The sequence below is a fragment of the Coregonus lavaretus genome (genome assembly GCF_964263955.1).
Source record: "Coregonus lavaretus genome assembly, contig: SUPER_35_unloc_1, whole genome shotgun sequence".
NCBI classification, from domain to species: Eukaryota; Metazoa; Chordata; class Actinopteri; order Salmoniformes; family Salmonidae; genus Coregonus; species Coregonus lavaretus.
In genome coordinates, this window is record NW_028167181.1 from 3753414 (window position 1) to 3773430 (window position 20017).

Here is a 20017-nt window from a genome sequence, read left to right on the forward strand (position 1 = left end):
TTTTAAGTCATTACAAACCATTGTCAGTATGTATATATTTGTATTTAAACAAACCTGTAATCCACAAAAAGTTTAAGAATGTTCATATTTTATTTTATACACGCCATTTTCATTCTTTGTAAACAGGCAATGAGATGGTCAAAAGTCGAAGGCTCCTAGAAAAATTCGTGGTCCATCGGAATGACGTTTCTGCAGGTCTTTTAAATCAGCTGATTTTACCAAATAACATCAAAATAAGAAATGGATGAGCTGTCAACAGGCAACTAATGTCAACTGGCATTTTATGATATTTTCATCGGATGCTGGTATTATGAATTATATTGGTAAGTGATGTTTGGGAAGATACATTTCTGCTCAGTCAGCGACATCTCCGGCCTGCTTTGTTTCAATTTCCATACACAGCGAACGTCATGCTAGCATAGCTACCTAGTTTGTTAAAGAACCCTAGCTAACTAGATGGCGAAATAAAGTTTGCCATCCACACATGTTTTATTTGTGCATCAATGCCTTTAATCTCAGATAATTTGAATTCGATAACATGCCGCTTGTGGTTACGGTAACTAACTAGCTCCAATGTGTTAACTTGTTTAGCTAGCTAAATTAGCTAACTTTGATGATAATCCAAAGCAGCCAGGATACTGTGTTTTTGTTTACCTGTGGCTAGCTTTATAGCCTTTTGATATTGCTAGGTTCTACAACTTTTCAGCAACTGTAAGCAATGGTAAAAACAACTTAAGTTTATGTTATTTACAAGTTATTGACCGAATCATACGTGTAGCTAGCTATGTTGGACATGCCATGAAGAAATGGAAAGCTAGCCAGAATAAGTAACTGGTCACTAATGGTGGTTGATGTCCTGCTCGCTCTCCTATTTTAGGTGTGTACTGCTCCCCAATCTTTCCCCTCACAGCTATATAGATCGACCGCCATCATGGACAAGATTCTGGAAGCGCTGGTCAGCTCCTCTCACTCAGTCCCAGTGAAGAAGGCCATCGTGAAGAAGGTAGTTGAAGCCGCAGAGAAAGAGGTCACGGAGGAGCAATGCCAGGCCCTGTACACACTCACCACTCGCCTCATCCTCCTGGGCGAAGACGCCTTCCAGAAACAGGTGGGCTTCCAGGTGCTGGAAGCCTACGCCCGCTACCACCGTGCCGATTTTGAGCTCTTCTTCAGCAAAGACTTTGTCCTGGGCCTGTTACAGCAGGGCTACGGCCCCCTGGACCGCAAGGACCCGGCCGTGGTGGACTACATCCATGGCTGCCTGCGGCTGCTGATCAGCTGCCCCTCGGTGCTTGATATCTTCACCATCATCCAGACAGAAGTCCTAAGGATGGTGTGCGAACGGCCTGAGCCAGCCCTGTGCGCCCGTCTCGCCACAATGCTCTCAGACTTCGTACAGTGCATCCCCCGGGAGAAGGTGGCCATTCTGTTCTGCCAGCAGTTGGTGAGGACAATCGGGTACTTCCACTGTCCAGCCAGCCAGGAGCGGGAGCTGAGGGAGTATGTGGAACAGGTGACCAAGGTCAGCACATTACTGCAGAACATCTGGAAGGCGGATCCGGCCACGCTGCTGCCCTCTCTGCAGGAGGTGTTCGCTATAATCTCCTCCACCGGTGAGACTGAGAGGAGGGAGGGAGGGAGCACCACACACAGTCACAGATGAATGCGCACACACACACAATCACATTTCACTGTATGTGTCTATACATCAATGCCTCACACTAGTCGTCTATTCACTAATAATATATTTTGAAATAAATGAGCAGTTTCAAATACCGTATCCATTTTTACTGTACAGAAGTAAAGTACAGAATACTATTTGCTAATGCAGGCATAATTTGACCTTCACCCACCTATGGAAAAACTAGGAATGTCAGGCTTGTTAGCACATGACTGAGACTTGGAACAGTAACCTCTGTCATTTTAATGATCCAGGGTGGTACAGAGTGCACCGCTCAATATCAGACTTCAAACCCATCGTTGAATTGGGTCACTTGGTTAGGGTAGAGGTTGTGAACAATACATTTGAATACAATTGTGCCAGATGTCATAAGCTGTGACCGTCAATTGTACTGTTATTGGTGTACTACAGTTTGTTTTGTGTTCTGCACAGACCCTTCCTTCGACCCCTCCATTGCCCTAGCCAGCCTGGTCCAGCACATACCTCTCCAGATGATCACAGTTCTCATCAAGAGCCTTACCACCGACCAGAACGTCAAAGACACCAGCATGACTCAAGCACTCTGCAGGTCACTGGGTGCCTTTTACTGTTGTTTTTTCATTAGCTAAACTGATTAAATTAGTCTGTTGTATTTGCAGTGTGTACACTAGATGGATGTAGTGATTTTAATATAACTTTTCTGCCCTTATTTACCGTTCTCTCTTTCTCCATCTACCTCTCTCCCTCCGTTTCTCTTTTTCCATCCTCAGGATGATTGACTGGTTGTCCTGGCCTCTAGCCCACCATGTGGACACATGGGTCATTGCCCTGCTGAAGGGGCTGGCCGCGGTGCAGAAGTTCACCATCCTCATAGATGTCACCCTGCTCAAGATTGAACTGGTGGGTAGTGTACTGACCACTATGACCACAGCAGGGACTGTCCATGTACCAATGAGTTCAGATGGTAGTAACACATGGTAATAGCAAAGACAGTACAGGATGAAGATCGGCAGAAACTGCTTCTCCAATAGAAATCCCCGATCACACTTACAGTGACTTGCGAATGTATTCACCCCCCTTGGCATTTTTCCTATTTTGTTGCCTTACAACCTGGAATTAAATTTGATTTTTTTTTGGGGGGGGGGGGTTGTATCATTTGATTTACACAACATGCCTACTACTTTAAAGATGCAAAATATTTTTTATTGTGAAACAAACAAGAAATAAAACAAAAAACTGAACTTGAGCGTGCATAACTATTCACCCCCCTAAAGTCAATATTTTGTAGAGCCACCTTTTTCAGCAATTACAGCTGCAAGTCTCTTGGGGTATGTCTCTATAAGCTTGGCACATCTAGCCACAGGGATTTTTTCCCATTCTTCAAGGCAAAACTGCTCCAGCTCCTTCAAGTTGGATGGGTCCCGCTGGTGTACAGCAATCTTTAAGTCATACCACAGATTCTCAATTGGATTGAGGTCTGGGCTTTGATTAGGCCATTCCAAGACATTTAAATGTTTCCCCTTAAACCACTCGAGTGTTGCTTTAGCAGTATGCTTAGGGTCATTGTCCTGCTGGAAGGTGAACCTCCGTCCCAGTCTCAAATCTCTGGAAGACTGAAACAGGTTTCCTTCAAGAATTTCCCTGTATTTAGAATTCCTTCAATTCTGACCAGTTTCCCAGTCCCTACCGATGGAAAAACATGGTGTTCTAGGGGTGATGAGAGGTGTTGGGTTTGCGCCAGACATAGCGTTTTCCTTGATGGCCAAAAAGCTCAATTTTAGTCTAATCTGACCAGAGTACCTTCTTCCATATGTTTGAGGAGTCTCCCACATGGCTTTTGGCGAACACCAAATGTTTGTTTATTTTTTTCTTTAAGCAATGGCTTTTTCCTGGCCACTCTTTTGTAAAGCCCATCTCTGTGGAGTATATGGCTTAAAGTGGTCCTATGGACAGATACTCCAATCTCCGCTGTGGAGCTTTGCAGCTCCTTCAGGGTTATCGTTGGTCTCTTTGTTGCCTCTGATTAATGCCCTCCTTGCCTGGTCCGTGAGTTTTGGTGGGCGGCCCTCTCTTGGCAGGTTTGTTGTGGTGCCATATTCTTTCCATTTTTTAATAATGGATTTAGTTGTGCTCTGTGGGATGTTCAAAGTTTCAGATATTTCTTTATAACCCAACCCTGATCTGTACTTTTCCACAACTTTGTCCCTGACCTGTTTGGAGAGCTCCTTGGTCTTCATGGTGCCGCTTGCTTTGTGGTGCCCTTTGCTTAGTGGTGTTGCAGACTCTGGGGCCTTTCAGAACAGGTGTGTGTGTATATATATATATATATATATATATATATATATATATATACTGTGATCATGTGACACTTAGATTGCACACAGGTGGACTTTATTTAACTAATGATGTGACTTCTGAAGGTAATTGGTTGCACCAGATCTTATTTAGGGGCTTCATAACAAAGGGGGTGAATACATATGCACGCACCACTTTTCCGTTATTTATTTTTTAGAATTTTTGGAAACAAGTTATTTTTTTAATTCCACTTTGGACTATTTTGTGTATGTCCATTACATGAAATCCAAATAAAAATAAATGTAAATTACAGGTTGTAATGCAACAAAATAGTAAAAACGCCAAGGGGGATGAACACTTTTGCAAGACACTGTGTACACGATGTCATGGCGATGTTGGCAAGCTAAGCACATGCATAGAAACACGTCATCTGGTCTAACGGTCGTCTACCGCCGAACTGCGCATGTGCAGGCCGTCAAATCAAAGGCATTCCTTCAGTATAAAGTTATACTTATTAAGGTTGGAGTAATAACAGGTTCAACTACTTAAGACATTTTTTTTTTTTTGTCATTTAGCAGATGCTCTTATCCAGAGCGACTTAGTGAGTGCATACATTATTTTTATTTTTTTCATGCTGGCCCCCCGTGGGAATCGAACCCACAACCCTGGCATTGCAAATGCCATGCTCTACCAACTGTGCTACATCCCTGCCGGCCATTCCCTCCCCTACCCTGGACGACGCTGGGTCAATTGTGCGCCGCCCCATGGGTCTCCCGGTCACTAGTGGCACAGCTAGCGATGCAGTGCCTTAGACCACTGCGCCACAATATCACTTATCTTCTGAATTGTGTGTTTCTGTGTCAGTGTACGTGTACGTGCAGTGCATATGCTGTATGTTTATTTTTGACCATGTTTCTTTGTGTGTGTGTGTGTGTGTGTAGGATGCACCCAAGCTCATTGGCTCGACTCTAGGTTGTGCTTTTAGATTTTGAGACAATTCACAACTAAGGAAGAATTTTCACTTCTCATTGACTTCTCAAACCCCGGCCTGGTGTGTTTCGCAATAATTCCTGGAAGTCTCGCAATGTTGTGCCTCTAGGTTTACAAACTCTGTGGTAATAACATCTATAACTACAGAGTAACATCAGTTAGAACTGATGAATAGATGATCACATGGACGAAAATCTGTTCCTGTAGTTTGGTCGTTATGGTGTCTAGCTACAGTGCCTTCGGAAAGTATTCAGACCCCTTGACTTTTTCCACATTTTGTTACGTTTCACCCTTATTCTAAAATTGATTTTTTTTTTATCCTCATCAATACACACAATACCCCTTAATGGCAAAGCAAAAACAGGTTTTCAGAAATGTTTGCTAATTTATAAAAAATCTAAAACTGAAATATCACATTTACTTAGGTATTCAGACCCTTTACTCAGTACTTTGTTGACACACCTTTGGCAGCAATTATAGCATCGAGTCTTCTTGAGTATGACGCAACAAGCTTGGCACACCTGTATTTGAGGAGTTTCTCCCATTCTTCTCTGCAGATCCTCTCAAGCTCTGTCAAGTTGGATGGGGAGCGTTGCTGCACAGGTCTCTCCAGAGTTGTTAGATCGGGTTCAAGTCCGGGCTCTGGCTGGGCCACCTCTGTTCATCTTTCCCTCTCCTGACTAGTCTCCCAGTCCCTGCCGCTGACAAACATCCCCACAGCATGATGCTCCCACCACCGTGATTCACCGTAGGGATGGTGCCAGGTTTCCTCGACGTGACGCTTGGCATTCAGGCCAAAGAGTTCAATCTTGGTTTCATCAGACCAGACAATCTTGTTTGTCATTGTCTGAGAGTCCTTTAGGTGCCTTTTGTCAAACTCCAAGCGGGCTGTCATGTGCCTTTTACTGAGGAGTGGCTTCCGTCTGGCCACTCTACCATAAAGGCCTGATTGGTGGAGTGCTGCAGAGATGGTTGTCCTTCTGGAAGATTCTCCCATCTCCACAGAGGAACTCTGGAGCTCTGTCAGAGTGACCATTGGGTTCTTGGTTACCTCCCTGACCAAGGCCCTTCTCCCCCGATTGCTCAGTTTGGCCGGGTGGCCAGCTCTAGGAAGAGTCTTGGTGGTTCCAAACTTCTTCCATTTAAGAATGATGGAGGCCACTGTGTTCTTGGGGACATTCAATGCTGCAGACATTTTTTGGTACCCTTCCCCAGATCTGTGCTTCGACACAATCCTGTCTCGGAGCTCTACGAACAATTCCTTTGACCTCATGGCTTGGTTTTTGCTCTGACATGCACTGTCAACTGTGGGACCTTATATAGACAGGTGTGTGCCTATCCAAATCATGTCCAATCAATTGAATTTACAACTGGTGGACTCCAAGTTGTAGAAACATCTCAAGGATGATCAATGGAAACAGGATGCACCCGAGCTCAATTTCAAGTCTCATAGCAAAGGGTCTGAATACTTATGTAAATAAGGTATTTTAATTTTTATACATTTGCAAAACATTTTAAAAACCTGTTTTCGCTTTGTCATTATGGGGTATAGTGTGTGGACTGGTGAGGATGTGTTTTTATTTAATCCTTTTTAGAATAAGGCTGTAACAATGTGGAAAAAGTCAAGGGGTCTGAATACTTTCCGTAGGCACTGTATATCACTAATCTTCTGAACTGTGTGTTTCTGTGTCAGTGTACGTGTATGTGCAATGCATATGCTGTATGTTTATTTTTGACCATGTTTCTTTGTGTGTGTGTAGGTGTTAAACCGTCTGTGGTACCCCATCGTGCGGCAGGGGGCCCTAGTGGTTCTCTCCCACATGCTGCTGAGTTTCCAACACTCACCTGAGGCCTTCCACTTGGTAAGAAACACACACACACACACACACACACAATACAACTCATTCTATTGCACAACGCATGTCATCTCCTCCCTCATTCCCTCTATTTAGCTGAAACACGTTCAGGCCCCATTTCCCATAAGCACTCTGCTCTCAGCAGGGCTCTTCCACTAATGATGTGTAAAGTGTTTAAAGCTCCATGATGGTCCTTTAGATTGCTGGTGGTGTTTTCATCAGCCGTGATTGTCAATTCATTTTAAAAAGGTTGAGTACATTTAAGTCAATGTGACCCCCCCCCCCCCCCCCCATGACAAAAAGGGAAGTTTAATGTAGCATGTGAAGGTTGTTTTTACCAGTCACTACATCAGTGTGTTTAGTGGTGTTCCACTGCTATATGCAGAGCCTAGTTTCCTCCACTGCACCTTTCCACCTTGTAACAGATTATGACAGATGTGATGCGCATATGACCAAGAACATCGTCTACCAGCACTGACCTTGCTGATAACTTCTTTATTGAGGATAGATTGACTACGACTGTGATATGTTGGTTGTCTCACCTAGCCACCTTAGGATGAATGCACTAACTACAAGTCTGCTAAATGACTAAAATGTGAATGGAGTCTTCAATACATTGACTGTGTGTTCCCCAGGTGGTGCCACATGTGGTGGAGCTGGTTCAGAGTCTGAAGAGGGACGGCGTGCCCACCAGTAAGGTTTTCCTGCTCCACTTCACAGAGCTCATCCACTGTATGATGTACCAGTACTCTGGCTTCCCTGACCTCTACGACAACATCCTGGAGGCCATCAAAGTAAGACACCTTAACAACCAGTGTTGTCCTTTTTTTTTTATGTATCAGAAACATTTACTGTCCTTATATTATGGTCCACCTGACATGGGGGAAAAGTAGGTTTACATCATTTATGTGACCAACTGTAATGTTTGTGACGTCGTGAATGATTGGAAATATCTTTAATTTACTGTCGTTATTGTAGTATAGACCTTTTTTAAAATTCTGAGTGTACAATACTATGCAGATCATGTATGGTAAACAGATGTATGGCGTGTCTGAAAGCTGTAGTCTCCCCCCCCGCCCCCTAGGAGCTACCCGGGCCCAGTGAGGGGAAGATCAAGCTGGTTCTGAACCAAAGTGCCTGGACGTCCCAGTCCAACTCATTTGCCTCAGGGCTGCTGAGGCTGGCTGGCAAGTCTGAGACAGGCAAGACTGGCCTCATCAACCTGGGAAACACCTGCTACATGAACAGCATCATACAGACTCTCTTCTCAGCTACAGAGTGAGTAGTGGATTTAGTGTACACACACACACACAGGCAGACACACACACACAACTACACGTTACATTAATATTGAATTGACCACATTGTTAACAAAGCTGTCTATATACATCCGCTCTCAATAGAATGATATAATGCTGAAATATTTCTGTAGGAAGGTCTTATGTTCTGCTATGCATGAACCATTCTACCATTCTCTTCCAGTTTCAGGAGGCATGTCTTATCGTTACATCTGAATGATGCCACTGCCAACACACTGATGAAGAAACTGCAGCTCCTCTTCGCCTTCCTCTCACACACCCAGGTTTGTCTCCCTTGGCTGTTGGTGGCCATCGTGTTTTCAATGGAAATGACTATTGATCTAACACTGATCTTTCACTTGGTGTGTGTCTTCGGTGAGTGGTCATTCAGTGTGTGTGTGTGTGTGTGTCTCCTGCAGAGGGCAGCGTACGCCCCCAGACTCTTCTTTGAGGCGTCTCGGCCCCCCTGGTTCAATGCAGGTTCCCAGCAGGACTGTTCTGAGTACCTCCGCTTCCTCCTGGACAGGTAGGTACACCATCTAGTAGACTACTGCAGCACCCTACAACTCCTTCCTCCTGGACAGGTAGGTACACCATCTAGTAGACTACTGGAGCACCCTACAACTCCTTCCTCCTGGACAGGTAGGTACACCATCTAGTAGACTACTGCAGCACCCTACAACTCCTTCCTCCTGGACAGGTAGGTACACCATCTAGTAGACTACTGCAGCACCCTACAACTCCTTCCTCCTGGACAGGTAGGTACACCATCTAGTAGACTACTGCAGCACCCTACAACTCCTTCCTCCTGGACAGGTAGGTACACCATCTAGTAGACTACTGCAGCACCCTACAACTCCTTCCTCCTGGACAGGTAGGTAGCCATCTAGTAGACTACTGCAGCACCCTACAACTCCTTCCTCCTGGACAGGTAGGTACGCCATCTAGTAGACAGCTGGAGCACCCTACAACTCCTTCCTCCTGGACAGGTAGGTACGCCATCTAGTAGACTACTGGAGCACCCTACAACTCCTTCCTCCTGGACAGGTAGGTACACCATCTAGTAGACAGCTGGAGCACCCTACAACTCCTTCCTCCTGGACAGGTAGGTACGCCATCTAGTAGACTACTGGAGCACCCTACAACTCCTTCCTCCTGGACAGGTAGGTACACCATCTAGTAGACAGCTGGAGCACCCTACAACTCCTTCCTCCTGGACAGGTAGGTACACCATCTAGTAGACTACTGCAGCACCCTACAACTCCTTCCTCCTGGACAGGTAGGTAGCCATCTAGTAGACTACTGCAGCACCCTACAACTCCTTCCTCCTGGACAGGTAGGTAGCCATCTAGTAGACTACTGCAGCACCCTACAACTCCTTCCTCCTGGACAGGTAGGTAGCCATCTAGTAGACTACTGCAGCACCCTACAACTCCTTCCTCCTGGACAGGTAGGTACACCACCTAGTAGACTACTGGAGCACCCTACAACTCCTTCCTCCTGGACAGGTAGGTACGCCATCTAGTAGACTGCTGGAGCACCCTACAACTCCTAAAACCTGTAAGACTCTCGGTATAGATGGCAAGAATGTATGAATCTAGCGTGTGTTTGTCTGGAGAGTATTTTGAGAGAAGGATCTTAAGAAGTAATAGAATTGATGTTCACTCAATGGGTGTTATTGAAAAGGACATCTCCATTTATTATGCTGTTGCATTCATTTGCATATTGTATTTTTTGTAAAATGTTTTATTTTCTCCTCGCGTTCTGTTGCCAAGGTTACACGAAGAGGAGAAAACCATCCAGGTCCTCATGTCAGCCAAACCAAATGTCATCTCCCCTAGCAACAGACCGAGCGACGACACCGGGGGTCAAACCTCCGCGGAGGACGCCGGAGTGTCACCCGTGGCCCCTGTGGAGGCGAAGTCCGAGGAGAATGACGAGAGGACGCTGATTGAGAGGATGTTCAGAGGCAGGCTGAGCACGGGTATCCGCTGCATGGCATGTAACGGCGTCTCGGAGAAAGAAGAACCTTTCACTGACCTGTCCCTGGCATTCTGTCCCTCCACCACCACCAGCCCTCTTCAGACCGGGGGCCCATCAGAGGAACCCCGGGGCCCCTGCCAGGGGGCTGTCAACGGGGGCAGCGAGGCTCCCGAAATAGGCCCTTCTCCCAAACCCGCCGCGGCCTCCACCACCGGCGTCCATTTTGCCCAAGCGTCCAGCGAGCCACCGCTGTCTGTTCCTGACCTGGTGGACTACTTCCTGGCACCAGAGATCCTTGATAAGGAGAACGCCTACTTCTGCCAGAAGTGCGGCTCGCTGCAGCGGGCGGAGCGGGGGATGAGGGTGGTGGCGGCGCCCGAGTACCTCATCCTCACGCTGCTGAGGTTCTCCTACGACGCCAAGTGCCACGTGCGCCGCAAGATCCTGGACAACGTCACCATACCGCCGCTCATGAGACTGCCCGTGCACGCCCCTCCACCCAAACACTCTTCGTCCTCTTCCTCACCACCATCCTCTCCACTCCAAGTGGACTCACCCGAGAGCAGCGAAAACCTAGCCAAGAAACTGAAGCCGTCACGGAGAGAGGAAGAGGAGGAGGGTGGGATAGAGGGCGAGAACGGGATGAACGGAGGAGAAACTGAGGTAGGGGTGTGGCCGGCGGCCCAGTTAGTTCCCTACGTCCTCAGCTCCGTAGTGATGCATTCTGGGTTGTCGTCGGAGAGCGGCCATTACTACTCCTACGGCCGCAACCTCAACGGGGCCGACGGCGCCCAACACCACCTAGCCAATCACCTTACCCTGGGGGAGGAGCCTGGGAACGGGCAGACTGAGCCCATTGCACCCACTTGCTCTGCCACACTGGGGGCGACTCCTCCCAAACCGGAAGTGGAGGAGGTGTGCGGAGGCCAGGCGGCCCGGGATTGGCTGCTGTTTAACGACAGCAGGGTGACATTCACTTCGTTGGGGTCGGTTCAGAACATCACCAACCGTTTCCCCAAGGACACAGCCTACGTGCTGATCTACCGGAAGCAGGACTTTACCGCGGGGCAGAACAGTACCGGGGGAGTGACGGCCAACGGCATGAGACTGGGCTCTGAACCTCCGCTGCAGAAAGAACTGATGGACGCCGTCACCAAGGACAACAAGCTCTTTTTACAGGTGAGAGGAGGGGGTATGAAGAGTTACAAATCGAAATCAAATTACATTTTATTTGTCACATGCGCCGAATATAACAGGTGTAGACCTTACAGTGAAATGCTTACTTACAAGCCCTTAACCAACAATGCAGTTTTAAGAAAGAATACCAAAAAAAATCACACAAAAAATACAATATAAAATAATACGAAATAAAACTAACAAATAATTAAAGAGCAGCAGTAAAAATTACAATAGCGAGGCTATATACAGGGGGTACCGGTACCGAGACAATGTGCGGGGGCACCGGTTAGTCCAGGTAATATGTACAGTGAGGGGAAAAAAGTATTTGATCCGCTGCTGATTTTTGTACGTTTGCCCACTGACAAAGACATGATCAGTCTATAATTTTAAAATCCAGAAAAACGCATGTCAAAAATTTTATAAATTGATTTGCATTTTATGAGGGAAATAAGTATTTGACCCCTCTCAATCAGAAAGATTTCTGGCTCCCAGGTGTCTTTTATACAGGTAACGAGCTGAGATTAGGAGCACACTCTTAAAGGGAGTGCTCCTAATCTCAGTTTGTTACCTGTATAAAAGACACCTGTCTACAGACGCAATCAATCAATCAGATTCCAAACTCTCCACCATGGCCAAGACCAAAGAGCTCTCCAAGAATGTCAGGGACAAGATGTAGACCTACACAAGGCTGGAATGGGCTACAAGACCATTGCCAAGCAGCTTGGTGAGAAGGTGACAACAGTTGGTGCGATTATTCGCAAATGGAAGAAACACAAAAGAACTGTCAATCTCCCTCGGCCTGGGGCTCCATGCAAGATCTCACCTAGTGGAGTTGCAATGATCATGAGAACGGTGAGGAATCAGCCCAGAGCTACACGGGAGGATCTTGTCAATGATCTCAAGGCAGCTGGGACCATAGTCACCAAGAAAACAATTAGTAACACACTACGCCGTGAAGGACTGAAATCCTGCTGCGCCCGCAAGGTCCCCCTGCTCAAGAAAGCACATATACAGGCCCGTCTGAAGTTTGCCAATGAACATCTGAATGATTCAGAAGAGAACTGGGTGAACGTGTTGTGGCCAGATGAGACCAAAATCGAGCTCTTTGGCATCAACTCAACTCGCCATGTTTGGAGGAGGAGGAATGCTGCCTATGACCCCAAGAACACCATCCCCACCGTCAAACATGGAGGTGGAAACATTATGCTTTGGGGGTGTTTTTCTGCTAAGGGGACAGGACAACTTCACCGCATCAAAGGGACGATGGACGGGGCCATGTACCGTCAAATCTTGGGTGAGAACCTCCTTCCCTCAGCCAGAGCATTGAAAATGGGTCATGGATGGGTATTCCAGCATGACAATGACCCAAAACACACGGCCAAGGCAACAAAGGAGTGGCTCAAGAAGAAGCACATTAAGGTCCTGGAGTGGCTTAACCAGTCTCCAGACCTTAATCCCATAGAAAATCTGTGGAGGGAGCTGAAGGTTCGAGTTGCCAAACGTCAGCCTCGAAACCTTAATGACTTGGAGAAGATCTGCAAAGAGGAGTGGAACAAAATCCCTCCTGAGATGTGTGCAAACCTGGTGGCCAACTACAAGAAACGTCTGCCCTCTGTGATTGCCAACAAGGGTTTTGCCACCAAGTACTAAGTCATGTTTTGCAGAGGGGTCAAATACTTATTTCCCTCATTAAAATGCAAATCAATTAATAACATTTTTGACATGTGTTTTTCTGGATTTTGTTATTCTGTCTCTCGCTGTTCAAATAAACCTACCATTAAAATTATAGACTGATCATGTCTTTGTCAGTGGGCAAACGTACAAAATCAGCAGGGGATCAAATACTTTTTTCCCTTACTGTACATGTAGGTAGAGTTATTTATTAAAGTGACTATGCATAGATAATAAACAGAGTAGCGGGGGGATGGGGCAATGCAAATAGTCTGGGTAGCCATTTGATTAGATGTTCAGGAGTCTTATGGCTTGTGGGTAGAAGCTGTTTAGAAGCCTCTTGGACCTAGACTTTGCGCTCCGGTACTGCTTGCCGTGCGGTAGCAGAGAGAACCGTCTGACTTGGGTGGCTGGAGTCTTTTTTTGTTGTTGTTGGTATTTTAACCCCTTTTTCTTCCCAATTTCGTGGTATCCAATTGTCCAATCGTTGCGACTCCCGTACGGACACGGGAGAGGCGAAGGTCGAGAGTCATGCGTCCTCCGAAACACAACCCAACCAAGCCACACTGCTTCTTGACACAGTGCCCGCTTAACCCGGAAGCCAGCTGCACTAATGTGTCGGAGGAAACACCGTACACCTGGCGACCGAGTCAGCATGCACTGCGCCCGGCCCGCCACAGGAGTCGCTAGTGCGAGATGGGACAAGAACATCCCTGCCGGCCAAACCCTCCCCTACCCTGGATGGCGCTGGGCCAATTGTGCGCCGCCCCATGGGTCACCCGGTCGCGGCCGGCTGCGACAGAGCCTTGACCCGAACCAAGATCTCTAGTGGCACAGCTAGCACTGCAACACAGTGCCTTAGACCACTGTGCCACTCGGGAGGCCCTGGTTGGCTGGAGACTTTGACAATTTTTAGGGCCTCTCTCTGACACGCCTGGTATAGAGGTCCTGGATGGCAGGAAGCTTGGCCCCAGTGATGTACTGGGCCATACGCACTACCCTCTGTAGTGCCTTGCGGCCGAGCAGTTGCCATACCAAGCAGTGATGCAACCAGTCCGGATGCTCTCGAAGCTGTAGAACCTTTTGAGGATCTGAAGACCCATGCCAAATCTTTTCAGTCTCTTTAGGGGGAGACTGTCTTGGTGTGCTTGGACCATGTTAGTTTGTTGGTGATGTGGACACCAAGGAACTTGAAGCTCTCAACCTGCTCCACTACTGCCCCATCGATGAGAATGGGGGCGTGCTCGGTCCTCTTCTTTTTCTTGTAGTCCACAATCATCTACTTTGTCTTGATCACGTTGAGGGAGAGGTTGTTGTCCTGGCACCACACGGCCAGGTCTCTGACCTCCTCCCTATAGGCTGTCTTGTCGGTGATCAGGCCTACCACTGTTGTGTCATCGGCAAACTTAATGATGGTGTTGGAGTCGTGCCTGGCCATGCAGTCATGAGTGAACAGGGAGTAGAGGAGGGGACTGAGCACGCACCCCTGAGGGGCACCCGGTTTGAGGATCAGCGTGGCGGATGTGTTGTTACCTACCCTTACCACCTGGGGGCGGCCCATCAGGAAGTCCATGATCCAGTTGCAGAGGGAGGTGTTTAGTCCCAGGGTCCTTAGCTTAGTGATGAGCTTTGAGGGCACTATGGTGTTGAACGCTGAGCTGTAGACCATGAATAGCATTCTCACATAGCTGTTCCTTTTTGTCCAAGTGTGAAAGGGTAGTGTGGAGCGCATTAGAGATTGCATCATCTGTGGATCTGTTGGGGCGGTATGCAAATTGGAGTGGGACTAGGGTTTCTGGGATAATGATGTTGATGTGAGCCATGACCAGCCTTTCAAAGCACTTCATGGCTACAGACGTGAGTGCTACGGGTCAGTAGTAATTTAGGCAGGTTACCTTAGTGTTCTTGGGCACTGGGACTATGGTGGTCTGCTTGAAACATGTTGGTATTACAGACTCAGACAGGGAGAGGTTGAAAATGTCAGTGAAGACACTTGCCAGTTGGTCAGCGCATGCTCAGAGTACACGTCCTGGTAATCCGTCTGGCCTTGCGGCCTTGTGAATGTTGACCTGTTTAAAGGTCTTACACACATCGGCTACGGAGAGCGTGATCACACAGTTGTCCGGAACAGCTGATGCTCTCATGCATGTTTCCGTGTTAATTGCCTTGACGCGAGCATAGAAGTAATTTAGCTTGTCTGGTAAGCTCGTGTCACTGGGCAGCTCGCGACTGTGCTTCCCTTTGTAGTCTGTAATAGTTTGCAAGCCTGCCACATCCGACGAGCGTCGGTGCCGGTGTAGTACGATCTTAGTCCTGTATTGACTCTTTGCCTGTTTGATGGTTCGTCGGAGGGCATAGCGGGATTTCTTATAAGGTTCCGGGTTAGAGTCCCGCTCCTTGAAAGCGGCAGCTCTACCCTTTAGCTCAGTGCGGATGTTGCCTGTAATCCATGGCTTCTGGTTGGGGTATGTACGTACAGTCACTGTGGGGACGACGTCATCAATGCACTTATTGATGAAGCCAGTTACTGATGTGGTATATTCCTCAATGCCATTGGAAGAATCCCGGAACATATTCAAGTCTGTGCTAGCAAAACAGTCCTGTAGCTTAGCATCTGCTTCATCTGACCACTTTTTTTATTGACTGGTGCTTCCTGCTTTAGTTTTTGTTTGTAAGCCTGAATCAGGAGAAGTGAAATATGGTCAGATTTGCCAAATGGAGGGCGAGGGAGAGCTTTGTACGCGTCTCTGTGTTTGGAGTAAAGGTGGTCTAAAGTTTTTTTTCCCTCTGGTTGCATGTTTAACATGCTGGTAGAAATGAGGTAAAACGGATTTGTTTCTCTGCATTAAAGTCCCCGGCCACTAGGAGTGCCGCCTCTGGATGAGCGGTTTCCTGTTTGCTTATGGCCGTATACAGTTCATTGAGTGCGGTCTTAGTGCCAGCATCAGTTTGTGGTGGTAAATAGACAGCTACAAAGAATATAGATGAAAACTCTCTAGGTAAATATTGTGGTCTACAGCTGATCATGAGATACTCTACCTCAGGCGAGCAAAACCTTGAGACTTCCTTAGATATCGTGCACCAGCTGTTGTTTACAAATATGCATAGACCGCCACCCCTTGTCTTACCAGAGGCTGCTGTTCTATCCTGCCGATACAGTGTATAACCCACCAGTTGTATGTTATTCATGTTTTCATTCAGCCATGACTCGGTGAAACATAAGATATTACCGTTTTTATGTCCCGTTGGTAGGATCGTCTTGTAGTTCGTCCACTTTATTACATTTGACATTTTAGTCATTTAGCAGATGCTCTTATCCAGAGCGACTTACAGTTAGTGAGTGCATACATTTTTTCATACTGGCCCCCCATGGGAAACGAACCCACAACCCTGGCGTTGCAAGCGCCATGCTCTACCAACTGAACTACACGGGGCCAAGCGATTGTAAATTGGCCAATAGTATCGATGGCGAAGGCAGATTAGCCACTCGTCTCCGGCTCCTTACCAGGCACCCCGATCTCCTTCCGCGATATCTCCTTTTCTTTCTACTGCGAATGACTGGGATGAGGGCCCTGTCGGGTGTCTGGAGCAAATCCCTCTCGTCCGACTCATTAAAGAAAAAGTGTTCATCCAGTTCAAGGTGAGTAATCGCTGTTCTGATGTCCAGAAGCTCTTTTCGGTCAGAAGAGACGGTAGCAGCAACATTATGTACAAAATAAGTTACAAACAATGCAAATTAAACCACAAACTAGCACGGTTGGTTAAGAGTCCATAAAACGGCAGCCATCCCCTCTGGCGCCATTGTAGAGTATAGTGAATGAGGCGTTTTCTGTTTGCTTGCGTCTATCCAAGTGCTCTACTCACTTAAATTTACAGTATGTTAATATTTGGTTTGAAACTAAAAAGACGATTTCCTTTTAAGGTTATCAGAGTGCAAGCCTCACATTTGACCCCTGCCCTCTTAACCACTAGAGGGCAACAGCCCATAATATAATACTCTACTTTCATCTCTGTCCATGACCGGTTTAGATAACAGGGTAGCGAAGGGTGCAAAGCTGATTCACTCTCTCCTACTCAACCCAATTATCTCTATATAAAAAGCCCTCCAGTCCCACCCTGTGTCGGCGCCTGTCATTCCTGTCACTAAATACAGGCCAAGGAGGGGTGACGCGGCCATTAACATTAGCCTAACCGTTTAGTGTGATCCTGACTGAGTGATGCATCAGGCTATGCTAATGTGTTGGCCCAGGGAAGTGGAATGTGTTCACTTATGATCACGCTAGCCTCCGGTAACCTTCCTCTAATTGCTTGATTAGCACTGAGGTGAATGCATTCGTATTTACATTTTTAGTCGTTTAGCAGACGCTCTTCTCCCGAGCGACTTACAATTTAATGCATTCATTTTACGACAGCTAGGTGAGACAACGCATCATAATCGTATCAGTACATTTTCCCTCAACAAAGTAGTTATCAGCAGGGGCGCAACTTTCACTAGGGACGGGGGGAGACATGATCCCCCACATTCTGAAATAGCATTTTTGTCCCCCCCAGTTTTATAATTGGAATGTGAAGAAAAAAAAAATATATATATATCCCCCCCACTTCTAAAACCAAAGTTGCGCCCCTGGTTATCAGCAAAGTCAGTGATAGTGTGAAAATATGTTTTTTTTAATGGGGGGGGCGGGGGGCGTCTGTCAATTACATTTCCATATTCTTCAGGGTATTTCTGGTAACGTCTAGTCACGGTTTGCTCTCCTCATTTGGACCTGTATTTGGAAATTATCCTTTCAAATTGTGCCCATGTTCAATTTAATAGGGCCCTGTGTTTTCCATGTATCCATTGACAGGATTAAAGTAGTTCTGAACAAGCTTTGATCAAAACATGTTGCGAGTGTTCAGAAAGCCAACCATACACATGTTACACATTTCCCTTATGCTTTCAAGACTCAATTAGTCAAGTGAAATTTCATGAGTCAATAAGCTCTCAAAAAAAACAAAATTACTTCAACCACACAGTTGCAGGAATCCCAATGTAACCACTAGAGGGCAGCAGAGCAGCATCTTCTTGCTCAGACAGAATACCTAAACTCCTGGGTCATGTTCATTAGGAGATGCAACGTTTTAAAACATTCTGCAACGGAAAATTTAAGTAAGCGTTTCTTATTGCTCAAGTCCAGGTAGTCCCTGCCTGTTTCAGTCTGTTTTCTTCCATTTGGTGCTTAATGAACACGACCCTCTGAACAAAGTGCTTAATTGTCCTAAACTCCTTCTCTTTGTCCAATAGGAACAGGAGCTGAACGCGCGGACCCGAGCTCTCCAGGCGGCCTCGGCCTCCTGCTCGTTCAGGCCCAATGGATCAGACGACAACGAACCCCCGGGCAGCTGTGGTCCTTCGGGGGGAGGAGGAGGAGGAGGAGGAGGAGGTGGTGGGTTCAACACTGTCAACAGGCTAGTCTTCTGATAGAGGAGAGACTGGGGAGAGAGCGTGAGAGACAAGTAAATATGGCACTGGACTCCTATATATGGAGAGACATACACAGAGAAGGCTGGTTGGCTACTCATCCAGTGGATGGCGAAGCACATATGAACATAAAGAGAGAGCACTGAAGATCTTGGAGAGAGCATTCGAATACAACACCTACTGTACACGCCCACGTGGATTTAAATCCAACACACAACACTGGACTCAACCTTACAGTGAGGATCTGAACTCTCACGTCTGGCTCTGTCGTTTTATTATCATCCATAACTCACAACTTTCTGCCTCAGGACAAGCTAACATTCATAACCTTTTCTGGTTTGCATGCATTTATCTCTTTTTCTTCAAGCAGTGGGTTTGATTTTTGATAAGGAGATTCGTTTTGGTCTTTGCTATAATATTTGATGTGTACTTTTTGTCAGATAAGACATTTTCATATGCAATAAAATGTACAGATATGGGTGCGAAAATATATTCAGTAATCATGGAATATGATTAACTAATTCCATGAATACTGAATTCAAAAAGTATAAGATAAGAATAATCTTTTAATACAACATTAGTGTATTTTGCTGGTTTAAGTTGCTGAGTGAGAACAGAATTGCATGCTGAACTTATGGTGGGGTTATGGTTACTAACATTAACATTGACTCTTATAATTAATTACAATTAAGTTATTCATTCAGGGATACTTCTTTTTGTTGTTGCAGATTTGATGTGCCTTTTGTTAGATATTATTAATCCAGATTTTACAAGCAGAATTTGACTGGACAGACACAAACCTCAGCCTTGCTGGACAGTGTTAATAAGTAATGTACAATACATGATTTCCTCAATAGTAAAGATGAATTGCTGAAAGTGTCTTGTTGGTGTCTGCATGCTCTGTCCACCTCGCTCTACCCACAAGCCCCCCTGGTGAGTTTTACACAACCTTCCTCACGTTTCACATTCTTCCACGCGTTTCACCACCTTCCACGCGTTTCACCACCTTCCACGCGTTTCACCACCTTCCACACGTTTCACCTTCTTCCTCACGTTTCACATTCTTCCACACGTTTCACCTTCTTCCACAAGTGTCATTTAGATACTCTTGTATTATTGGCTTCTCTTTCCAAACCCCCTAGAACACACTGCAGTAGCTAGCTATCGGACGTATGAATTCATGGCAGTATTCAGCTTCATGTGTTTTCCAGTGCCCAGTCTGCCCACACACAATCAATGCCTCCTACCTTTAGTCTTATTCAGCATTTATAATAGTGTAGATTAGGGTTGATACATGGGTTGTGTATTGTATTTCTTATTTTTATGGCTTCAGTTACATTCCTCAGCTGTAGACATATTGCACATAACTAAACATTACATGTACTGGCTATGGTTCCTAGGTTTCCAATTGACCACTTGATGCTTTAGTGAATGTTAAGACTGGTTTTGAGGCACTGTTAATGATTGAATGTCCATACATTTACCTTTTGGGTGGTGTTCCCATTTAATGGAGTCTGTTGCTGTGATACAGATTAATTGCATGCAAAGTTACTGTGGTGGTAACATTTCCACTGCCAGTGTGTGGATATGATTTCATCAGAGAACCTAGAGGGGTTGGGATAAA

General features: G+C 46.3%; 1 protein-coding gene across 1 annotated transcript; it reads left to right on the forward strand.

The window, feature by feature from the left end:
• The first annotated feature begins 160 nt into the window (after positions 1-160).
• On the forward strand, positions 161-19273 carry LOC311110066 (ubiquitin carboxyl-terminal hydrolase 38-like). The gene is made up of 11 exons (XM_084188616.1): positions 161-323; positions 878-1613; positions 2114-2249; positions 2431-2560; positions 6706-6807; positions 7437-7595; positions 7886-8079; positions 8284-8383; positions 8519-8625; positions 9875-11261; positions 18217-19273. Exons 2-11 carry the CDS (start codon positions 932-934, stop codon positions 18391-18393), a joined length of 3174 nt encoding a protein of 1057 aa, XP_084044742.1. The 5' UTR covers positions 161-323; positions 878-931; the 3' UTR covers positions 18394-19273.
• The last annotated feature ends 744 nt before the right edge of the window (positions 19274-20017 follow it).

Bases quoted from the DNA above. Each gene is read 5' to 3' on its own strand.
- LOC311110066 (XM_084188616.1), top strand. From the start codon at position 932: ATGGACAAGATTCTGGAAGCGCTGGTCAGCTCCTCTCACTCAGTCCCA. The intron at 7,596-7,885 runs GTAAGACACCTT...CCCGCCCCCTAG, and splicing joins ACATCCTGGAGGCCATCAAA to GAGCTACCCGGGCCCAGTGA. The intron at 8,384-8,518 runs GTTTGTCTCCCT...TGTCTCCTGCAG, and splicing joins CCTTCCTCTCACACACCCAG to AGGGCAGCGTACGCCCCCAG.